The following is a 24300-nucleotide window of genomic DNA, read 5'->3' as shown; positions in this document are numbered from 1 at the left end:
GGTAAATAAAGTAGTATGTGCACGTCTGTGTGTACACAGGGTGTCTCCAGATCATAGCATAACTAGCAGGTCCACTCGGTCATTTGTTTCGTTTGGCGTCGATCCAGTCTGCGCGTCCGACATTGTTCTGGGCAGACCAATGTAGCATTGATACACTACAACACATTCGACTACAGTACACACACGTGCGCCGCTGGATCGCTGCCTAAAATAATGTCGGAATACCACGTGATCGCAGAGATCAAAGGGGTCGACAGAGAGTGGACCTGCTAATTATACTATGGCCAGGGGCTCGATTCTTGAGTTCATTCGAAAGAGAAACGCGTGCGAGACTCCTGCTCTCACGGGAAAGTTGATGGTCGATTTCGGCCTCACTTTTTAGCCCGAAGCTCGCGGTCTAGTAGCGCACAGAGGTCCGCGTTTCTAACTGTTTCCCCAGAAAGAGACAAAGCAGCTCACTTCGAGCACACCTTCACCACGTCGCAAGATACAGAACCGACTCCCTGCTCGCGGGGGAAGCCGCGATTCGAATCCGTCGCGCGCGCCGCGCGCGGTCCGATTTCCCCTCGTTCCCCCCGTTCAGCGGGGCGGGCGAGCGGGCGCCGCCAGCGGCTCGTCGGGGAAGATCCAGCGATGGCCAGTGATGGCCGCGACGTGCGTCGGATCGGGATTCGTTCGGCGGGCTTGTTTACCGTGACGTCGTCCCCGGCATCCGGGGGAGAATCCGCGCCGCGTTCCGCGCGCCTCGTCAGCAGCGGGTACCGCGGGCCGCACGGCTCGGCGGCCGCCGCCGGTTCCGGCCGCGCGTGCACGTGCCGTGAGGCGATATATCGACCGCGTCGCGCGAGCGAGGCGGACGGTTCTTCCGCGTACTGTCAAAACCGCTCGCGCGCGGCGGTGCCGCGAGGACACGGCTCCCGTTCGCCGAGAGCGGGCCGCTCTCCCGGTTCTTAACCCGATCCGGCGTCGCGGCGACCCGTCCCTCGGCCCGAGAGAGACTCGATGACGCGGCCGGGGCAATAGGAGCGTCCGAGGGAGGTCCTCCACGGCACGACAACTCCACGCCCCCGTCGGTACCCCCTTTTTTTTTCACGCCGAAGACACGCGCGCAGAGAGCGCCTCAGGTAGGTAGGCAGGTAGGATGGGTCAACCGACCGGTAGAACAGGTTAGGTGCCTGCAAGGCTGCCCGCTCTTTTCGTTTCCCGACCCGTGTAACCCCTCTCGCGATTTTTCCACCCGGGGCACTCACGTACGTTTGTATCTTTTAGGAAATATACATTTTTTCGATACGCTCTTCCAGTACGCGGCAAGCGCACAAGCGGCACGACCGAGGTACGCCGTGATTCGATTCAGGAGTGGAGACGCTATCGCTTAATTAAATCGCCGCGGTGGATGAAGAGGAGAATAATAAATTGGCACGATTAAGATTTCATCGATGCGCCGGGACGATCGTCCACCGGAGGCCGCCCGGCGCGGATATCCACAGTTGCCGTCTAAATTGCTGTCGAACGTAACGATTCGGTGAAGCGCTGCAAATGATTTCGAAATAGAACGTCGGTGTGCGCGGCCGCCTGTGTTTGGAGCTGCCGTGTCCGAAATCCATGCGCTCTGACTCTCAAATACGCGTGCACGGGACGAGACGGCGTTAAGTGACAGCTTAATACTGATAGGCGCTGAATTATTGATGGGTAACCGCGAGGCATCGTTTATTGACGTTCCGACTTCGAAATTGTACGGGAAAATTAACTGTTCGACTGTGGACCGCGCGCGCCTCGCTTATCCCCGGCGTTTGTCGCTTAATTAAAAAACCGCGACGCGCCGCATTATGCGCCGTGCCTGACGATTCCATTACTGACGGGAGAATCAAATCAATTACGGCCTCCCGCTGACTCGACTGTCCAGTCGGCGTTGACGGTAACGCACGGTGTCGCGCCTGGCAAAATCGCGAGCCCCGCAAGGTGAAAAAATAACGTCGGAGAGCTAAATTATTCCCGCGACGTCGCGACGTTATTCTCCATTTTAGCGCGGCGTTTTTAACGTTGTCGCAAAAATATACCGACTGCCAGTTTGTTGTAACTTAATATGGAAAAGCGGATACTCATTCGGCAGCTGCTTTCGTCCTTAATTAAGCCCGATCCAATTGTGGGTTTTATTATTGATCATCCGAAAAGGGGGTTTTCGCGATCCGCGTGCTCGAGGGAGGATCGTTCTGCCAAGGGTGACTTCGACCGAAACTTCCGTCAACGTAACCGGCAGTAGAATTGCATTCTCTGGAAAAAGAAGACGGTTAAGCATCTAATTTTGGGGCCCACAATTGGTAATCGAATTACTTGGACTGTTCGTAACTCGGATCTTTTGTGAATTTTACCCCGCGTAACTAAAAATCGCAATTAGCTATTCTATCTGTATCCAAGAGTTTTAAGTAATACTGATCAGTTCTCTCAATTAGTTCTGTCGACGTTCAGTAACGCAAAGATACTTTTCGCCTAAGAGGCGCTAACCGTAATGTTAAGTTGCTTAACTACAAGTGAAAACGGTCAAAATTTTTCCCAGCGTAATGTTACGAAGAATCCAGCTAATTCGATTACTAATTGCGGGCCCCAAAATGGGTGGCTTAACTGTCTTTTCTTTCCCAGAGTTATAAATACACGGAGAAAAGAGTTATTGAAATGACTAAATACAGTATTTCTCGAGGGGGAAACCGCTGACCAAAATCTTGTACACCAATGCCCATTGGGCATTACTTTATCTTATTTTATCTTTATAATGCCTCAGCAAGGCCTGATCCCCAAACTAATGCCCAAAAATGCCCAGTAATGCCGCAAATCTGTACACCATAATGACTGTATTTCTCGAGGGGGAAACCACTGACCAAAATCTTGTACACCAACGCCCACTAATGCCCAATGGGCATTACTTTATCTTATTTTATCTTTATAATGCCCCAGCAAGGCCTGATGCCCAAACTAATGCCCAAAAATGCCTAGTAATGCCCAGTAAGGCCGCAAATCTGTACACCATAATGCCTGTATTTCTCGAGGGGGAAAACCGCTGACCAAAATCTTGTACACTAATACCCACTAATGCCCAATGGGCATTACCTTATGTTATTATCTTGTTTTATCTTATTTTATCTTTACAATGCCCCAGCAAGGCCTAATGCCCAAACTAATGCCCAAAAAATATCTAGTAATGCCTAGTAATGCCCAGTAATACCACAAATCTGTACACCACAGTGCCCTCAGCGGTTTTCCCCCTCGGTATTTCTTTAGTTCGAATATACACACGGGGAGAAAATTTTTTCTCTTAAAATTTACCCCGAAACTCGTGCAATCGCGGGACAACGTGGCATTTTCAAGAACTTTATGAGCTCTGTAATATTTCTTGATTCAACGCTTCTTTTTCGCAGTGTATTATACCTGTGACGTTTTAGATAGAATTAACACTTTTCGTCGCTCGACACGCGGGGAGAGAGGTAGGAGATCAGGAACAGACGAATGGTGTAATTTAAAATGTGAGACCTCGAGTCATTCCGCCGGGCGAATTAATAATTAAGACTGATCGGAGCTCGGCTGCCCGAGAGATTCGCCCCCGGAGCAAATCTCGGCGGACGCGTCCCCCGTTGCCGCGCAAGCGCGCGGTTTACGAAATTCCCCGCGCAAACAAATCGCCGAGCTCTACGATCGTAGCTTGTTGCGCCCATTACTCGAGGTCCAGAAAAGATCCAATTACTCCTCGCACTCGGTTTATTCTATCAAAAGCGCCACGAGTGCAGCGTCGTAATTGTCGCGCTTCCAATAAAATTAATCGAGCAAATAAAAAAGAACAATTGGATCTTCTCTCGACTGTAAAGTTCAAATCAATTTGAGGTTAAACGCATACGTTCGGGGAAAGAGAGAGAGCGAGAGAGAAGAAAAATTGCAGAAAGTGCTAACCTTTGGAGACGCGAGAACGGCACACCGGCTCTGCCGAAGCTCCGACAGAAAACTCCGCGGGGCGAGTAAGTAATCGAACCTCGTGACGAACCTACAATCGAGCGAGGGCAGGATCCAAGCGCGCCCGCGTATCGACGTGCCCGCCGTCGGCTTCGATTCCCCGTGTGTCGTTCCTCTCGGCGGCGCGACTCCGCGCCGCTGCGGCTCGCCGGATCGAAGAGATTTTCCTCTCGACGCGCCTGAAGTTGGCCGCGCCTCCCGGCGGCCCGCTCCGTTTCGCGCGTTCCTTCAAACGCGCCCGCGGCCGCCCGGCGTTCCTTTCCCGGCCGTTCCCCCCGTTTCTTCCGCCGATCTTACGTTCCCTTCCCTCCCCCCTCTCTCCCTCCCCCTCCCCCCGCTCCCCACCTGGCCCACTTATCGTATTGATTCAAACTTAGGCATCCGCGTTTAGTTCGCTCATTCCGACCGGAGCTATCGGCCGATTGTTCCCTCATTGCTTCCCGATCGGTCCATTCCGGTCCGCGGTCTTCGGCGAATTGTCGCGTGTAAATAATTCGAACGGCGCGACGCGCTCGGCACATCCCGAAAAAAAAAGATGAATGCTCGCAGGGCACTCCTCCCTATTGCCCGGATCTCCGGATGCCGAGCGTTTCTGAACGGCGCATTATTATTTTCGTAGATAACATAACGCTCTGGAAATTTGTAGTAGACGTTTAAAAAAAAAAAAGGCGAGTTTTCCCCAGTTAAATCCAACTAATGAGCTTCTCGTTAAGCTTCCCATCAAAATTATTTCAAGCTCCCTCCAGATAACGTGATTCGACAGTCAATTTCAGGATATAATTTTTAATTACGATTTTATGAGCCGTCCATTTCGGCGCGTATTTTAACATTATATTTCGTACATGTGTGTATTTTGGAGCCGTCGAGTGTTTTTTTTTCGCGTTGCGCAACGTATGAAATTATACTATTCTAATGCGGAACTTGAAGAGCCCGAATCATATCGTCCGGAGCGATGTTATAATTTTGACGTGAAATCTAATTAGATTAAATCAGAAGAAATAATTCTGCGATACTTTCTCTTGATCCTCGGTGTCTAAAAATTTTCCTGGCATCGCGAATATCACTCGTAGACACAACGTGCTGCATTTTTCAGGAATATTCGTCACAAACGAATCATTACGTGGTGGCGAGATTTAGCGCGGGGAAAAAATAAACGAGGCGCACGGAGGAGATCGGTGGCCGAAAAAATAATCCTCGGGTGACGGACGGTCAGTTGTAAATCAATTACATCTACTTGGGGGGGTATCGACGTTTCCTAACTGGGGCAGTCGTTTACGTAAAGCGGATTATATCATCACGGTTGAACAACCTTGAATCAATCCTTTTCCCGAAAATAGTCTTCGTACATGTCCACGCAAAATTAAAAAAAAAAAGAAGCAACGGCCCATGACGAAGAGTCTGCCGTGGAGGAGGCTAATATTAACTCCCCGCGGTTCAAATTGTCCCTCGCGAAATGAGTGAAAATCGAGTATCTCGTTCCCAGTTTAATCTCGTGTGAACGCTACCAGACGGAGCGAATAATTATATCGAGGAGCGATATCCGGTTCCTCTTTCGGCGACGTTTCAATCTTTAAATACCAAAGAGAGAAGGGAACACAATAGAGAGCGCCATGATTATCTAACGCGAGTGCCCGAAGTAAAAGAAGCAACGTCCGCAAGTTTGCAGTAATGTATGTCACAGATCAGGAAAAGTTGTAAAAAGAACAAGGGGGGAAAACCGCTCATGTAATAACTGATAAATAATAAACAAGGCCATTGATACACTGAGAAAAATTGATTGAATATAATTAGGCAAATCAAAAAAATGTTTCGGACAAAAGTTGTTCATATTAATTAGCAGATTAATATAGTATAATAAACAATAGGGGGTTCCATTAAAAAAATTGAAGGTGACTATCCTTCAAATGACTATCCAAGATCAAGTCAATGGCACCACCTTATGTCCCCCTTCGAGCCAAACAACTTTTGTTTGAAACATTTTTCCGTATCTTCCATATCTTTGGAGATATTTGCGTGGATCATTTAAAATGAGACACCCTGTATAATTGGTTTATCCGATGAAAATCTCAGTGTTAATAAAACAGCGTATTAATAAAACAATGCCCGCCAGTACCAATGGCCTCGTTTATTATTTATTTAGTTGCATCATTTCTACGCGAGTCCGGGTTGAAAATGCTCGCGCGTCGACGACACGTGGCGCGTTTCCGCGAGGCAGACACACGGCGTGTGCTCTCTAATCATTGCTAATTAGCTCTGGCCAGGCCGTCGTTAAGTCGACGCTGAACAGTCCCGTTTCTCATCACGACGTGACGCGTCCTACGAATTAGGAGCAGCTCCGCCAGTTGCCTCGTCACGCGTCTCAGTGTTTTATCAATTCGCGTCGGAATGTATCACTTGGTATCAAGCTAGAGGTAATAGAGAACGTAATGAGGCAAAGTCGAGCGACGCCTCGTAAATAATATCCCGCGTAGCGCCGCTGAAAGGTCAATTTTAATTTTGACGGCAGCCTTGTTTCGCTGCGAGATTACGCGCAGTATTACATCCCGTCTCGTTTGCTTCACTCGAAATGCAACATCGTCGTCGTACACAGTTGTATTGTTAAATTTGACTCAACGAGCAGTCGCCACTTCTACTCAACACGTCGTTAATTTAATTAAACAATGTAATTAAGAGAAAGCACAAAAATGGGCTGAACAGAAGATGTGGTTTTTTTAACTACAGTTTTTGTGCAAAAAAATAATTTCATTTAATTTGCTGCCACATACAAATAAATGTAGAAATTTTACTACACACGGTTAAAAATTATGTCGCTAATTTAATCAAACGATGGAGTTAAAAGAAGCAATGAAATGGCATTGAATGGAAACTGTAGTTATCTTTTTGATTGTAATTTGTGCTAAAAATAATAAAGTTTGCCACGTGATAGATAAGAAAAATTACGTATTGAGTAGGAACAGTGCCGACTACTCACTGATTGCGAGTCAAATTTAACAGCGCAACGCACAGTTGCTGCGGAGTACTCGTCGAGAGATATCGAGGCACGTGGCTGGCGGCTAATGAATCTACGATTAGTCACTCCGGCGACCTTCGCTTCGCGCGTACTCGCCGATCTTTCATACCGCGCATAAATTTGCCACTGTAACAAGAAAAGAGAAACAACGCAGTCGAGAGATCCCGAGCGCAGGATCGGCGGGTACCGTCGTCGCGCGAGGCTACGGGCGTTGGACGCGAGGAGAATCGGCGAACAGACTCATCATCCGCTGGCTTTTCGCAGTGAAAATGGCAGAGGAGGGCGCGGGCGGCTCCGGAAACGGGAGCAGCGGCGAGACCAGCCGGCTGCAGCTTCTGCAGGAGATGCGACAGCAGAACTTCGACACCATACGATTCGCGTCGTACCGCACCGCCTGCAAGCTGAGATTCATACAGAGGAAAGTGCACCGTGAGTCAATACGTTTGTCTCCAGCCTCGACAGGTTCTTGTACGCAGGCCCTCGGAAGCAGAACGCGCTCCGCGAAGTGAGAACAGCATAAAAAAAATGGAAATTATAAAATTGAAAATCGTTTGTATCTCGCAAAAATTAAAAAGTAAAGTAAATAGATATAAATACATTAACGTTTTGACTTGGTCTTCGTTAGCACAGATTTAATCTATAAAAAATAAGAGTAGACTGTAAGATCGTACGCTCTGGTACTGAGGTATGAGATTTTTACAAAAAAAAAAAAGAAAAAAGAACGGAGTTGATCGGCTTCCGAGAGGTTCACGCGAGAAGGTCGCGTAAAATTTTCCCAGGTCGACGATTCACCGTTAAGATTATTCTTCAATTCTATTCTCATGACATCTTTATGATCCTTAGGTCGCGGCTGGGATGTTAACTCGGAAACGCTAATTTTCTCACACTCGTGCGCTATACATATACGATAATTAACGTTTCTCTTTGTGCCGGCGGTGAATTTAAAGGGAACGCGGCGCTCTCGCGTTTTTTTTTGCGTTAGTTAATCTGGCGTGAAGAGATGTTAAGGTAAAAATGTCAAGGTATGTACCTTTTTAATAACGCATGCATGATTTTGCGCAGTGCACAACGTCGATATATGGAACGTGATCGAGGCATTTCGAGAGAACGGCCTGAACACGCTGGAGCCGTCGAGCACCCTGGGGGTGTCCAGGCTCGAGACGCTGCTGTCTTCCCTGTTTCACGCGCTGAACAAGAGAGTGCCGGTGTCGCAGCAGTCCAAGGTCGACGCCACCACGGCGTTGCTGATGAACTGGCTGCTGGCCGCTTATACCAGCGGGTAATATAAGCTCGATAAGATAAACAGCCGCTGCGTTGGTCTCTTCACGTTTTTTTGTTCCCCTCTTGTTCTTGTTTGAACGACGTTAGAGACGTGCGATCGTCAGCGTCTAATTTAAACCGCGATGATCCTCTTTCAGGGAGAACAATAAGATATCCGTGTTCTCGGTCAAGGTGGCCCTGGCGACGTTATGCGCGGGAAAGCTCATGGACAAATTTCGATGTAAGCCCACGCGAGCAAATAGTTTCCTCCTCCGCTCTCCCAGTGACCGCTGGAGCTAATTTCACTAACGATGTTTGTCCCACGGGCAGATATATACTCGCAGATATCCGACAGCAACGGGCACATGATACACTGGAGGTTCGCCGATTATCTGAAGGAGGTACTAGCCCTGACCGCGGCGGTCTACGAGTCCCCGTCCTTCGGCTACTCCGACGGTCTCGCCAACTCCATCTTTCCCGCGGTACGTACGCGATATGCACGTATGCGTGTTGCGCCGCTCTAAATGCGTTGCCGGACTTAACGGGATAATGCCTTGTATGCGGCAGAACTCCAAAGTCACCGTCAACGACTTCCTGGACACGCTCATGTCGGATCCCGGGCCGCATTGCTTAATCTGGTTGCCGTTATATCACAGAATGGCGGCCGTGGAAACGGGTAATTGTAGTCGAGAGATTAGCCGGGGGCGGTGATCGATCGGCGAATGAGATCTCACACGCCGTCCTTCGTGCTTCCAGTTGCCCATCCTATCATGTGCGACGCGTGTCACAAGGAGAACTTCACTGGGTTCCGATACAGATGTCAGAAGTGCCACTCGTACCAGCTGTGTCAGGACTGCTTTTGGCGTGGGAAAGTTTCAGGGACGCACAATAATGATCATGAAACGCGCGAGTACAGCAGCTTCGTACGTGCTCTCATTGTTTATCTATTTAAATCCTGCGTTACTCTCTCACAATGATGTAACTTTCGTCGATTAGAAATCGCCGAGCAAGCAGATCGGTCACTCCCTGCGAAAGAGCTTCAGATGCGTCCCCGAGAAGGGGAAGAACAGTCTGCCGCGATTCCCGGAGCAGCCCGAGAAGACGCTAGATCTGTCGCATATAGTGTTAGTATCTCTATCGTTTTGCACTTGCGCTTTACAATCGCTCCTTGTGTCTCGGCGTAATTTTACAATCCAAATAAATTCACTACGTTCCAGCCCACCGTCACCTTTACCATCTCACAACGGTTTTCCAGATCCAGGATTTATGGCTCCCTTTGATTCAGGATCGGTGGATAGTCGCTCGACCCTGAGAAGGTAAGCTCGAGCGAGATTATCATTTATGCACAATTTATTTGCCTTTGCCGTTCGCGCGCAGACGCCAAATGCTTTACTTATTCCTTTTGTATATCGTCCAGTATGGACAGTTCAAGACTGGACGATGAACATAAATTAATAGCACGATATGCACAAAGGTTGGCACAAGAAGCGAGGACCATGGTAAGTCCTTAAATATTTATATACATTTTACACTTATTATCTACACACAGCCACGCGTAATTTCCGTAATTTGCTTAACGTTAGAGCGCGCCGAGTGTTCTTAAATTTGCAAAAGCCAATTAAACTGTTGTAACGTTTTCCACTATCGTGGCCGCTCCCTGGCACTAATATTAATTTTATAACTGCCTCGTTAACAGCCTCGTACCGCGTCCAGAATGTCCCAGGCAGATCAAGCGGTAAGTATACATCGTTTAGACCTCCAATAAGAATTCACGTCGCGGATGGTTTCACGCGGAACGACGACGCTTCTGGTTACAGGTTCGAGCGCCGTCGGACATGAACCTGGCGTCGCTAGACGCGTCGCGGGCGCAGCGCGAGCTCATATCGCAGCTCGAGGCGAAGAACAAGGAGATTATGCGCGAGATAGCAAGGTTAAGGTATACCTGTGTCGTTTATATTCCTTTATATCAAACCTAAACCTCGATTTCATCCCGTTGACCCATCCTAGGATCACGCATGTTCAGAACGTTCTGTTTTGCTTTGTGTCACTTTGGTTGCATAGCTTGCACAGCGGAACAAAGAGAAAAACGATACATATATTTACACAGGATGTTAAAAACAGGGCTCAGGACTCTATGGGCAGACAGTGCTCGCGAAACGGAGCCAAAAGTCCCAATAAACGTAGACTGAAAAATTAATATTTTCCGAGTTACAAACATTTCTCTATTTTGCTTGAATATCGCAATTCTGTGGTACGAAGGTGCGAAGCATGTATAGAAATGGCAGGAAGACATCTTTCTGTAAACTTTGGAGTTTGAGAAACTCTCCTTTCTTCTTCCTGTGGAATTTACTTTAACCGAAACTCGGAAAATGTTAATTGTTTGACCTACGCTAATTGAGATTCTTTTCGCTTCGTTTCACGAGTATTGCCCTAAAAATTTTGAACCCTTCTTTTAATATCTTGGATATCGCCGAGTAACAGTGACAAAGAGACTATTTGCGAGTTCAAACGAGTTCGTTGACATCGAGCGTTCTTGATCTCTCTCTCGGACATATTCATATACATACTCATTAAACTCATATATTAATACATTCATATACTACATTAATACATTAACCACACATCACAACGCTTATAAAATGAATCAGTAAAGTGGAATATTATTATTCTGAGATATATTCCACTTTCTCATGTCACATCTAACAATCTCTCAAGAAATCTTTCATTCTCGCTACAGAAGGCAACAGGAGATAGAAGCCGCGGGTTTGGAAAATCCGGCGTTAATGTCAGAATTACGAGCTTTGAGGCAGAGAAAAGACGAACTGGAGACGCATCTGGCGACGTTACAAGATTCCAGGAGGCAGTTAATGGTACAGCTGGAGGGTTTAATGAAAATGCTGAAGGTATCCTCGCGAACCATTTTACAAGATTGTCTCTTTAAAAGTTAAACTGTTAAAGTTTGTAAACGAGTTTCAACTCGGTTCTTTGTCTTCGAAGAAACTTGTTAAAGAAGGAAAACCGATGAAATGTGTGTGTCGCGGAAGTTTAAAATAAAAGAAGACTATTGTCTCGCGTAACGACAGAAACGCAATTAGTGATATATTCAATCTACCTTGATAGAACCATCAAGCATCACCGCGATCAACACCGAACAGTTCTCCACGAAGTACGAAGTCACCGCCTTTGCCACCCGGTGCCATACCAAGCAGCAGGTCTGCGCCGCCGACCCCCGGCGGGCCTTTGTCTACACCTCAACAGCAGCAGCAGCAGCAGCAGCAACAACAGCAGCAGATGCAACAACAAATGCCGCAACAAATGTCACAGAGCTATCAAAATCCCGTACCGACGACGACAGTGGCTAATGTGCAGGGCAACGCAATGCTCGGCACGATACAGAATCCCATTCCAGATAGCTTGTCGTGCGTTGGCGGCGATGTAAGGTAGGCAAGCATGCACAAAGAGAGAAAGAGAGAGAGAGAGAGTACATTGCAAACGAAAGGATAGAACCTACAGCGCGGAAAGAGCGAAAGACAGAGAAAATTATAAACGGACGTATATGCGTGATACTTACTCGTACACGTGATTCATATATACAGAATAATATATTACATAGTCAGCAAAACTTGTTCACTTAGACATTCCGAGCGAACTTTAGAGATCTGTGTACATTCCATGTACATAAAAATACACTTCTAACAATGTAGGTATATAATTAGAGTAGCTAAAGAAATACTAAATTATATCAATATTCGCAACAACGTGAAGTAGATATCACTTATTGGAGATAGTAGTTTTATGCCACGCGTCGCATTGGACCGAATCCTTTTCAAATTATTATCGATCAAGTAAACGACTAATTGTAAGGAAATCAATTCTGAAACATAGACGCTCGAAGAAAGCAGGTTCATCACTTATATACAAAATATATACCCCGATCATGTGTTTATTGAAAAACAATTGATTTGCCCCGTCTATATTATTGTAGCAATTGGCATAGAAATATTGCACAGTATACGATTACTTCACAATTAGCTAAAGAACTCCTAAATTATCCTGCATGCGAATATGAGCGATTTCTAATTAAGCTAGTGTTAAGAGTAATGTGGTACTAGCGCGAAATAAGTGAGAGTACCCCGTAAGATGTTACTTAAATCGTCAGATTTATATCGACTAAATATATATATAGTAGATATATTTGTATATCCCATGTCATGTCGCTTTTTAACCCTGTTTGAATAATTTCCTTTAATTTCTATTAGGTTCAAAATGTAAGTTTCTTACGTGAATATCCCCTTTTAGTTTGCTACCATCATTAGTCATCTTAAGTGTGTCATTTTTTATGTACAGTATATAAAAGCAGCTATCCTGTAAGGAAAGTACCGATGCGTTGGATACAAGTTTGACGCGATACAAGTTACCCGTCCGATCCCTCTTTTCTGCTAAGCTTGTGTAAAACACCATCCATCCTGAAAACATTGTTATTATTTATTACGCAAGCGTTGCGATATGTAAATATATCCTGCAAGTGCTGTAACGGTCAAACGCGGCAGCTATCTTAATAGATCGGAGACGAAGCATTTGCGATGCGTTCACATACCTTTGCCATATCGATATATTTTTGTTAGATTACAGTATATCATTACATTAGACACCAATAAATATCGTAGCTTCCTGAAATTGTGCATGTGTGTGTATTGTTATAATCGATGAGTTGCTAATTTTAATTTAAAACTTTATAGACGCTTATGTATGTCTTGGGCGCGAGCAACTATAGCGAATTGAATGTGTAAAAGTTTACGTTAAGCGGACTGGAAAATGCTTGTGCAATAAAAATTGCATGCCGCAATTTTTGTTTTAAAGAACTTTTTATTTTGGAAATTGCTTCGCGCCAAGAAAATAGAGATTTTCGATGTCAGGTCTGCGTTCAGGACAAACAGCTTACCAGGGAGCGGTTCCAGCAGTGCCAATAATAGTTTGGGCCGATCCTTAAGAAACGACTTACTGGTAGCTGCCGACAGCGTTACTAATGCCATGTCAACGCTTGTGAGGGAATTAAATTCAGGTATGTTAAATAATGATGCGCTATAAAAAATCGATTAGTACCAATAATAACAGTTGATAAATTGGACGTAGATGCGTGAAAGTAGAACTGATTGATTTGAAAATATTCCTCACTTAATACGCTGAAAATTCAGGAGAAAACGTACGTTGAAGTTATAAACGATGTACGAGAGATATTTTCCGAATTTTCTAAAATTGTAAGAGTTCCATTAAACTCAACGCCGACGAAAATTCGCCTGACAAAGCTATGTCCAGTTGCGCTTATAGTTTTATAAATAGCATAATTACACGATACCACACAGCCTACTTCCCGTGATAGTATGTTTAAACGCAATACATAGTTGGTACATTAATTTCGCAAAATATAGGTATTACTCTATCTCACAATCGAAACGAAAGGTAACTTTTTAAGAGGCAGTAGCGCCTCGTCGTGAGTTGTACAGATCAATTTGATATTGCAAGCTTTTAGCTACAAAGTATGTTAGCGTTTATCGCCGTGTTTTAGCTGATGGCATGTTAGCAATATGGATTAAGCGATTTCGTTATCAGTGGAGCCGTAAATATATGTCAAATTCGATTGTCTCAGAGGCGAGGTGAGCAATAGATAAACTGATCTGCATTTCACCATATTATCGTGCGTAGTATCTTACAACAAGACCATATCCATTGTATACTACTACTGTTTACTACTATTGCTACTATTTTTGCTCTTCTGCTACTTTTATTATTATTACTCTCACCACTACCACACTACTGGCAGATGTATATATCAATTAGTTTGCGTGTTTCATGCCATTTTATACGAGACGTTCCTTTCTTCCTCACACCTAGTCGTTCTGAATATACAAATATTAGCCAAAGACAGATATCTCGAATTTTTCAAAGTCGGGTATGCTCACCTCTCGCACACCGTATGTATATCATTATTTTATTGTTTTCAACTCGACTTAAAACTGCAAGAAATAACACGACGCAGGATTTACCTTTCAACTACTCGCTACTAACATTTACCTCTGAAATATTCTCAATCATCGCATTTGAGCTGAATGTACAGGCATGCCACGTCGCATTTATATTCTCTCATGTCATCAAAGGATCACATATATAGCATGAAAAAGATGCGACTCTTCATCTGTTCCTAGTCTTGATATTCATAGACGATCTGTGAGATGATCCATACCAAATGCTATCTATACGTAAGAAATTCCATCGGATATACTTGAATCGAACTTGGATGCACCTTCATGTATATACGTTCGTATTCTGGAAATTCGTGTAAGTACAACATTCCTTGCAGGAAGGTGAATAATGATCGACGTGAATCCCGTTTCGATCGTAAAACGTCGAGATAAGTGACTTTCGAGCTAGTTTCACGACATCTTGCATTATACACGAGTTTTACAAATTTCTAATAATGTAATAATAGTTTTATACGAAAAACGTTTACAGATCTCTTGAAAATATGTAAATACGGAAATATACACACACAGGGTCCCCTGTTAAAACTATTACACTTTCTTCCCGCAATTACGTTTGTTTCGAAACATTTTTTCCTTACACTTGAGATATTTTACACATTAAGATATTTAATAAATTTCTCTCGAAAAAGATAATAGTATTTAACAGTTTTGTCATATTATATCCTGCAATATCTAATGACCGAGAGAAAGTGCAATATGGGATACTGTGTATATTTTCTCTCTATACAGTTTGTTTCTGAAACGTTCGGTATAATTTAATCGCATCCTACTAAACGAAGTAACGAGAAAGGTTTACACGAATGGGTGCCATAAACACGTTGTCTCTAGATGCAAACCGTGCACGCACACGAACCATTCTCATTACGTCTGTTAGTGGGACCGAGTGCTAAAATTAGTCCGAACGGCCTGGAAAATAGTCTGTATATTTGCCTGTTGCCATTTCTACATGGTTTCATTTATTTTCTTTCTAGAATAGACTTAGTTAATATTAGCCTAGTGGAATAGCACACGGCGGACTACACTACATCACAGAAACCACAATCTAATCCGCAATCCCAAGAAATTCGGAATATAATTGTTGCTCTGCAAAGAAAACTCCGAGAGTCGGATCACCTTTTAGACCAACAAACTCGTAACACGTGTAAAATCAAACACGAGAACTCAAAATTGTCCAAGTCTTACGTAAGGAGACGTCACACGATAAAAAGTTAATTAGAAATAGATACGAAATTATAATTGTATTTCTACATGGATAAGGACAGTCTGTCTAACAAGAGCGTGACCGATAAAACTTTCGCTTAGAAATCCGATTCAAATAATCGGCTAATGGAACTCTCCTTCTGCAATCTCGGTTATTGTCTGACTTTCGTGAGGGAACAAATTGGCTATTAGTGCCGCGTACAATTCCAAGTCCTTGTATCCGCAACCAAGAGGACTAACTCGAGAACTGCAATGATCTACCAGAATGCGCGACGAGTCTTTTATCAATCCTCACCCAGTGAAATTGAAGGAAGAAAGTATAGATATATTCTGCGAAAGCATTCCAAGTTGCCTACTCATAACTTGAACTTTTATAGCGCAATCAAAAGTTTCTCCTGTTCGAAAAAAGAATCGCTCTGGCGCACGCAAATATTGATCGTGATTAGGGCAATTATGTTCTCTTTATGGAGCTTCTTTCACAAACTAATGTTGGCCTATCTTGGCTTAATCTTGACTTATTTCCGATAGACTTTTCCAACAAATCGTCAACAAACTTAATTCATGGGCAATAATTCAAAATTGCACCCAGTGGTGGGAAGAAAACGACGTCGAAATGTTAGACTGGCCAATGCAAACCCGATCGAGAACGTCTAAAAATGTATAAAGCTAAAGCGTCGTAAAAAAACAAGGCCAGTTGAATAGATTTGTCTGATGCATGAAAATCTTTACCTCGAAGATGCGCTGTCAAGTAAGAAGCAGTCTCTAGAAAATGCCAATTATCGACAACGAGTAAACAGCTGTTTAATACGAAATCGATTAAGTAACGTGCAGTTTTTATTTTATTTTATTACAACAAGCAAAATTATGCCTGTCGCGCTCTTGTTAGACGGACTGCATGTATATCTTCCCAATGAAATTTGGCCGAGACAAAAAATAGACTTTCCGATATACTATATACAATATACAAATGACACTTTAGACGTGTTATGGAATGTGTGTGATGCACCCCCCGTGAATGTGTCCTGGTGGCTTGCAGACTCAGACCAGGAGGACCATTCTCACAACTCGGGACTAATGAACATCAGAAAACCGCTAGGTAAGTATCTCTATCGTTCGATTTTGAGACTTTCATTACTTTTACTTTCGTTTGCACCTTAGATATTCGCAATGTCGCTCTTCTTCAGTCGAAGCAATCCCGTAACTTTTCAAGCGCCGATTATCTACCGAGTCTCTACGTTGACATTTCGGTTTTCAGTTTTTACTTTGGTACCTTCAACATTAATTTTGCAAAGATCAAACGTGTACATATATATGTACATACAATATATGTATATATATTATATATTCGTATTCATATCTAAAAACATCTCTACATTTCTGTCATCTTCATAAGTATCACGCACACACTACGATGTATACTTCTGACGATAATATTAAGATAAGTTGTCCTATGGATCTTTGTCGTATATCCTCACAGATGATTATATTTTTATTCGTCTATAGTTATAAGTCTATATATGTACAAATATCAGATAATATTCTCTTGGTACGACGTAAACCTTCTTCGAGGTTGAGACCTACTTGGGAAGGCAAAGTGAGCGAGAGAGAGAGAGAAAGACACAGAGAAATGGAGTTAAACTCGGCGAATATAAATATGCTACTTTATCTTTTATCGTTTAAACCGAAAGCTAGAAATGTAATGAACGGCCTCAATATGCGTGCAACTGAATTTTGAAACGGGTCGCGTCTACTTGTAGACTTTGAAGCCGGGGAGGATGGAGACGATAGCAGCGGCGGCGGGAATTCCTGGCGAGAGGAGCTGCAACGGCGTTATCAGCAGGAGAATGACTTTTTGGCGGAATTACGATCTCGTAACAATATACCGCAGACACCGTCGGCCACGCTGTCCAGCGACCAAGATCAGGAGAGAGGCGAGAGAGAGGAGGCGGACGGTGAGAAGGAAGATGAAGATGAAGCCAACTGGGCGGAAGCGGTGAAAAGATGGGTCAATCGATAAGCCGACCCAGCAGGGGGTACTGGACGTTACGTGCTAAAGAATACGAATTTGAGGAATCCGTTGAAGAAGACGCGATCAAATCACATACACATACACATATGCTGTGGACTAATACTTCGATATTAGTATACAATGTAATCTTAGGAAAAATTGAATGTCGTGCGATTTCGGAAAGCTATTTGCATTTTGCAAGGCGGTACTTGCGGCCGAGGGACGACGCGAAAATCGTCGGATCAACTGTTCCGAGAGTCACGTGGATTTTCACGCGTACGAGACAAGTACCGTAATTCATTCTTAGAATGGCATTTGTATCGTGCGCATACAATGATTTTGCTACTCCGTTTATTTGCAACTCGCGATGTAATAAGACTTTCAGAGTTTGTTAAATATACACTCATACATATATACATAAACGCGACTCGAAAATAAGCATTTGCGTTGTATTATATTTTTTCATTTATTGTTATTATTGTTACCACTATTTGTAATTACTATTAAGCGAATTAAATGCAATACACAAGAGTACTGTACGTATCTTGTAATTCCATCGCTTATAAAGCTAATTTAATTTTTAAGGTAACATATGTCTGTACATATATTAACTGACAAAATGGTTTTATCATCTCGCAATATTACTCATTCACGCAGACGTTTATATTATAGATTATACGGAAAATTTTGCACAAGTTATCATACCATTGACCAAATCTGAAATAACTGAAGTAACAGTAAGGTGATTGCAATTAAATCAATTTTTTAATAAATTACGAGTTTAGCGGAAACTTGGTTTTTCGAGAGCCAAAGTGTGTTTTTGTACATTCGTACCGACGCTTGACGTACAATAAACGCTATTAAGTAAAATAAAGTAATAATATATAAACGAGTGTAAAAGTATTGACGCATTAGATGACGCTTCAAATGCCGAATTTGCATTTACAATTGCAGAATAAAAAAAAGAGTAGAGAAACGAAACTAGTCTTACGTACAAAGTACTCGTTTGTTCAGTTCCTAGGATGTAAGAGTATTCCGATTAATAATCCAATTGTTGAAACATGACTGCTACTGATAAGAACCAATGCGTTTTGTAACATTTAAATGGCATGCCCTGTCCGCGAAGTATCCTATGTATATATGCATATTTGACGTCAGAATTCCTTTTGTCTATCTCTTTACGTATGAAAATGATGTAGCGCCTATGAAAACTGAATAAAAGTTTATAGATATACATCGAAATGGTTATTGTTTAACCCCTCAACAGATAAATTACCTCTTATTGTAATAACTTCGTTCATATTTTCTCCCGATCATAATTATCTTGTGTTACCTATCTTGTTGTAAGCGATTCCGATTATGCACTACGTCGAGAATCGTGTGTAGATCTTCTCTTGAGGTAGATGGTTTACAAATGCAAATGCACGCACACACAAATACTCTGTATTAAAATAGTTTTCCAATTAATAAATATACGTTATCTTGTTAGAAGCATTAATGTAAAGAAGATACAAACAAATTTTTATATTAATTTTAATAGGTTTCAGCGTTGTATACTTACGAAATGGCACTTACGAAATGGATAATATTTCTATCACATATATAAAATTTAAAATATATTAGACGCAGTTATGCAGTAACAACTGTACCATTTTTATTGATTTTTTTTACTGTATAATATATAATCTAACTCTTAAAAAACGTATGACATTTTTAAGAAGGATTATAGTTTAGTTATATTTAGGATAACGTTGGCGCAAAATTTTATTTGTAATGTTTCGCGAAATTCACTCTAGCGGAAAAGTATGGTTTCAAAGTTGGTTCCGCATTGCAGAACTGCGTCCAATTGGAAGATTATATTTGCCACGAATTATCGGTAAAAAAAATTGTTCATGACGAGAAAGGCATTGGTAAAGTTGCTTTATTTAAATTGGAAGTTTCTTTTTGCTCGCAATGTGCCCAGGCTAAAACACAAAATAAGAAACACGTATCGACATTTGTCGCTAGTCTACCAATAAAAGCAAAGCAAATATTTCGGTTATAATTGATTCCAGATTTAAACAAAAATGAAAATTGAGGAAGAGATTCTATCATAAAGGAAAATAATTCGAAACTTAATGCGTAGCATTAGGATTCTATTCTCTGTTTATAATTTAATAAATGCAACAGATGTTGACGTAAACTACAGTAAAAAATTTTAATGCTAAATTACTTTTAACATGGGCTTAATTAAAAAATAATTTCGATACTCCCTTTAGTTTTAACTTTTCCTGGTTTGATTGTGAATTTATCCCAGCGGGGCTTCTAACATCGCCTATTATTTGTTTTATCGCTACTAGTAGCCGATCGCAAACATTTCTTTTTTTTTCTAATTGTCGGGCACTCATCGAATGTAGAATTATTCATATAATTCTTCCTCACTCGCTTCATTAGAAACGATTGTATCATCTGACGCTGATGGTAAACTTATCCCCGTATTGATTTCAATATCGTCTACAATTACATCATTTGTTTCATCGCTGCTACTATCTGGTTGCAAATTCATCATCCTTGGTCTTTTTCTAACGGATCTCGCTGGGTGCCCGACGAACGGAGAATTATCGAACACAGAGTTTAATAGTAGATGATGAGAATTATACATTTTCGAATTATGAAATGGAAAAATCTGTCTCATTACATGTTGCAACGCAACAAGAGTTTGTACATCGGTTTCCTGTACTGTGTTCATTTGCTAAAAGAAAAAGAAATCAATTATACATGTAGAGGACCTAAAGAAAAAAAATATTATTTAGAATAACATAACTTTCAATAACACAGAAATAATTATCAAAGAATATAATCATCATATAAAACATACGAGAAACTTATACTTAATTTCACATGTAAAAACCGTGAGAAATACTGTCTCTATTTTTTTTAATGTAATCTATAAAAATAACAGTATGTATCGTTACATTGTAACGTATTATAAACTTGAGAATTATTTTTATTTTTCAAAATGCAAAAGATTACAATATTATTAAATACTCATTAGAAATGTATGGTAAAAGCAAACTAATTTCTATCATAAGAATTCGTCTTACTATTCTCTATTAGTGTAATTCAGAATTAAATTATTTACCTGGGTATCAGTCTTTTCCAATTTACGAATTTCATGTTGTGGGGACAAATTTTCACGTTCACAAGGTAACGTATTCGCATGTTGTACTTCCGAAACGATAGATTTTCTAAAGACAGAAAAAACAAGAACGTAAACGTTAGAGATTTTGTGGTAAGATCCAGAGTACAATTTTCAGTATTGAAAATACATACAAGCACTTAGATTTTTCTGTCGTTGGGGAATCAGGATGCTTCTTAAGCTGCTCTTCAAGATGTTCGATTTTTTTCATCCTCTCGTCTGCCAACCTAGAATCAGTGACAAGTAAGTTGTGAGGCATTGAGATCGAGGTATATAAACAAGACATACTTTTTCGTAAGAGAACTTTTACTGGAGGTATAAGCTTTCATTTTTTCAATCATTTCTTGTATACCCTTTGATAGCGTTTTGTACAAGCTGCAAATGCATACAACAAAGATTAGATAGAACAATCAATGAAAGAAAAATATCACTTATAGTCGCCAGTGATTATAAATTAAAAAAGGTAAGCTTACTGTCAACCCAACTGGCAAATCTTATTAAATTAGTTACAACGTTTCGACCTTATTTCAGGTTCATCTCAAGTAACAATACAAGAAATTTTTCCTAGGCAAGCTCATTTGATAAAATCAAAGAAACGTATCTCCTTGGAGTTTTCATGTATACACAAACGTTTGTAAAAACTGAAGTACTATTGCAACGGCATATTCTTGACACCAAATCAAGTCAAAGAGTCCTGTATCATTTTTCCTCACGACAAACAGTTATCGAGATATCGTATGATGAATATGGAAAAAAGTTACCAAGTTTTCTTGGAATATCTAAAAAAAATTGTTAGACAAACAAAAAATGTTTCAGACACAAGTCGTTCTAATTAATAGAAAAGAAGATATAATAAGAAATAGAGGGTGGCGATCGTGGCGCAGAGGATTGTGCGCTGGTCTGGTAATCCGAAGACCTGGGTTCAAACAAAACATTGTTGGTTTTTCGTTCGATCGCCACATAGAGAAGTGGATGTATCTACATCTACATCAATAAGAAATTGAGGTTTGCCTTTAAGAAATTCAAGGTTTATTTCTAAAATGCAGTTTTCAAAAAATTCAAGGTTTTCTGTACTCTTTCCTCATCCTGTATACGTTTCGGTCCTTATTGGACCAACTTACGTAACTAATTTAATAAAATTTGCCAGTTGGGTTGGCAACGAGCTCAGCGAATAATTGATGCTTGAACAATAAGCTGTCAATGCTGAATTAAATTATAAGAAGCTCAACATGAACGTACTGTCGATAATGTATCACTTCAGTCTGCTTCTGACACAGCCTCATGCTGCACATGGATAACTCCGACTTCATGTGGTTGATTTTCGCGCTCTGCTTCCTGCTCTCGCTCTCGATTTTATGCACTTCCTGTCTAAGGGCGGCGTTCTGCTTCTCCAGGTTATGATTCTTCGCAATGTAGTGCTTGTTGTTCCTTTCGACCAGCAAGACTTTATATCGCAGACTGTCGATACTCCCTTGCAAGGTCATAATGTCCGCGTTATCTACATTGTCGCTCTCGGTGGCCGCAAACGTGAAGTGAGCATTTTGGATTAAATTCTCCGTCGTTCTCTTACGACACTGCGGGCAGGTTTTCGATCTGCAGAACAAGCACGTGCAGGATTAATGAATGTCCAATCGATTTCATCTGCTTTAAAAACTAAAGTGGAAATCTCACAGCGAAATAACAGATTTGCCTTATCCGCATTTTTCTTGACCCTAGAACAGTACACTGGGTCACACGCAAGGGCGTCCGTATAATTTTTGCCAGGGGGGGGGTATCATTTATATTGTTAAAATATTACTTCCAGAATACTTATATGATTTCAAATATATATATACATATATAAAGGTGTATATACATATATGTACACCTTTTGGCAATAGCTTTCTCACCGCGACAAGGTATGCCAAATAGGCTAAATTTTTTGCTGATCCCCCCCCCCCCTTCGGACGGCCTTGGTCACACGTGCCCAGAGCATTTCGACTATTTTTTCGACACGCCGTTCCTTTTACAGATCGCAATTCGTTAACCGGGCATAAATTCACGTTTTCCAAATTTCTACGTGCGGCTTACAGTCTGGCGTATACAACTCACTGGTTACCAAAGAAAATCCAGGATTGCAAGCCAGAATTACGGCACGTCCCGTCAACTGGGTACCACGCTCGTCCGTACCGCCGTAAGCTGCACTTGGGACGCCGAGCAGGGGCTCGAGCGTGAAAACGCCAAGCATTGTACGATCGAAAACTCCCTCAATTGAAACTATCGCATCCGACACCAAAGACCCATGGCGGACGAGCTCCATATTGGTCTTCGGCAGGAGGCAGGGCCGAGAAGAAACCAACGTCCGTACCGTAGCGAGGGTAGAGACGAAATGCGCACCGTTCTAGGGTCAAGACGCAACGGGACACGCGCTGCGGGCCTGGAAAGAGGCAGACGGACGGATACGCGCGGAAACCTTAACCTAGCCCGTGTTTACATCTCGAGCCACTGCAACAGGCAGCGGTGATGGAACACATGGCCGCAAAGGGTGAAAACGATGTCCCCGGACTCCTCGTTGCTCTCGGGCGACAGCAGCGAATCGTGACAGATGATGCAGACGACCTTCATTTTCGCGTGGGACCAAAGTTGAAGGCGCGTTCGCGGAACGAGCGTGTCAACGGTAACCGTGAATGAACGTGAACCTCAACACGACAAATGGCGTCAAGTCAGTGAAACCAGAGAGAAACCTGAGAGCGGCCACTCTGGTGTTTTACTTGTTACCATTTCGCTAAGCAGTTTCCAGCGCTTTACGCCCACTTTTATTTTTGAAACTACTCCGCTACGCCCATTTTCAAGCACTGTCGATAAAGTCTTCAGGTAATACTGAAGGAGTCTCTCATTCTCCGTTTTTCATGAAAATTCATAGGATCGTGTATTTTTGCCTGTAAAACACGAATTTGCAAGTTAAAATTGTCGCTCGGCACTACTAAGAGAGTTAAAAATTGTTAAAATCTGACAGTTGTGAGGTTAGGATACCTGTCGTACCGACACCAACAAACACTATACGCGAACAGCGTACAAGGACCGGCCAAAAGAGAGCGTCAGGAGGAGACGATACCATGCAAGAATCTGAAAAAAACACACGAAGAACAAAACAGTCGTACATAAATTATATATCGTACAAAATTAATAAATAATCAACAGGTTTATAAAATTAAAGTTATATTTCTTCAGTTTTTTAGTTTTGACCTTGAAAATGACCTTGTCGCAAATTTTTATTCTCATATTCGTAATCAGCGTTCAAAAATACAAAAAATAGTGTCGCTTCAAAAAGATCGGAGGGTTCACCGATTCGGATTTAACTACTGTAACCAATAGTTATCCGATAAAACCAGTACCACTATATAAATGTGTAACAAAAATCGTACTGTAAATGCGCAAACGAAAATCTATCGCATAAAAGATTATTTTAGACCAACTTAAAATTTCATACAATAGAAAAGTTAATCTAAAGAGGCCCTCCGCCGCCCCCGCCAAATTTTTATCGGCGGTCCTCTTTTGTTTGCGATAAAATTAAGTTTTTACACTTTTATAACTTGGCGCAAAAAGATCGCAAGTCCCGAAAATTAAA

At 42.2% G+C, this 24300-nt stretch overlaps 2 protein-coding genes across 7 annotated transcripts; one reads left to right on the top strand and one right to left on the bottom strand.

The window, feature by feature from the left end:
* The first annotated feature begins 765 nt into the window (after positions 1-765).
* On the top strand, positions 766-18749 carry LOC105561746 (dystrobrevin beta-like). 5 transcript variants are annotated; one of them, XM_012012005.1, is made up of 17 exons: positions 766-1124; positions 7271-7435; positions 8069-8285; positions 8425-8507; positions 8597-8748; positions 8834-8942; positions 9023-9189; positions 9263-9390; positions 9484-9582; positions 9684-9765; positions 9963-10001; positions 10084-10202; positions 11004-11169; positions 11387-11706; positions 13183-13328; positions 16544-16603; positions 17265-18749. In XM_012012005.1, the coding sequence occupies exons 2-17, from the start codon at positions 7276-7278 to the stop codon at positions 17522-17524; spliced, it is 2307 nt and encodes a 768-aa protein (XP_011867395.1). In that variant the 5' UTR covers positions 766-1124; positions 7271-7275; the 3' UTR covers positions 17525-18749. The 5 variants fall into 5 exon arrangements, with proteins under 5 accessions (XP_011867395.1, XP_011867396.1, XP_011867397.1 ...); XM_012012006.1 differs by lacking the exon at positions 766-1124 and adding an exon at positions 5995-6407; XM_012012007.1 differs by lacking the exon at positions 766-1124 and having other exon boundaries at positions 5995-7435; positions 10084-10196.
* On the bottom strand, positions 18262-23610 carry LOC105561747 (E3 ubiquitin-protein ligase TRAIP-like). 2 transcript variants are annotated; one of them, XM_012012010.1, is made up of 7 exons: positions 23167-23599; positions 21933-22286; positions 20982-21068; positions 20828-20920; positions 20637-20742; positions 18792-20246; positions 18262-18726 (listed from the first exon to the last, which is right to left on the bottom strand). In XM_012012010.1, exons 1-6 carry the CDS (start codon positions 23295-23297, stop codon positions 19914-19916), a joined length of 1104 nt encoding a protein of 367 aa, XP_011867400.1. In that variant the 5' UTR covers positions 23298-23599; the 3' UTR covers positions 18262-18726; positions 18792-19913. The 2 variants fall into 2 exon arrangements, with proteins under 2 accessions (XP_011867400.1, XP_011867401.1); XM_012012011.1 differs by lacking the exons at positions 18262-18726; positions 20982-21068 and having other exon boundaries at positions 19421-20246; positions 23167-23610.
* Between the last annotated feature and the right edge of the window lie 690 nt (positions 23611-24300).

Source organism: Vollenhovia emeryi, unplaced genomic scaffold (genome assembly GCF_000949405.1).
Source record: "Vollenhovia emeryi isolate VEMERY1.0 unplaced genomic scaffold, V.emery_V1.0 DF939201.1, whole genome shotgun sequence".
In the NCBI taxonomy this organism is placed as follows: Eukaryota; Metazoa; Arthropoda; class Insecta; order Hymenoptera; family Formicidae; genus Vollenhovia; species Vollenhovia emeryi.
This window is presented reverse-complemented; position numbering and strand designations above follow the sequence as displayed.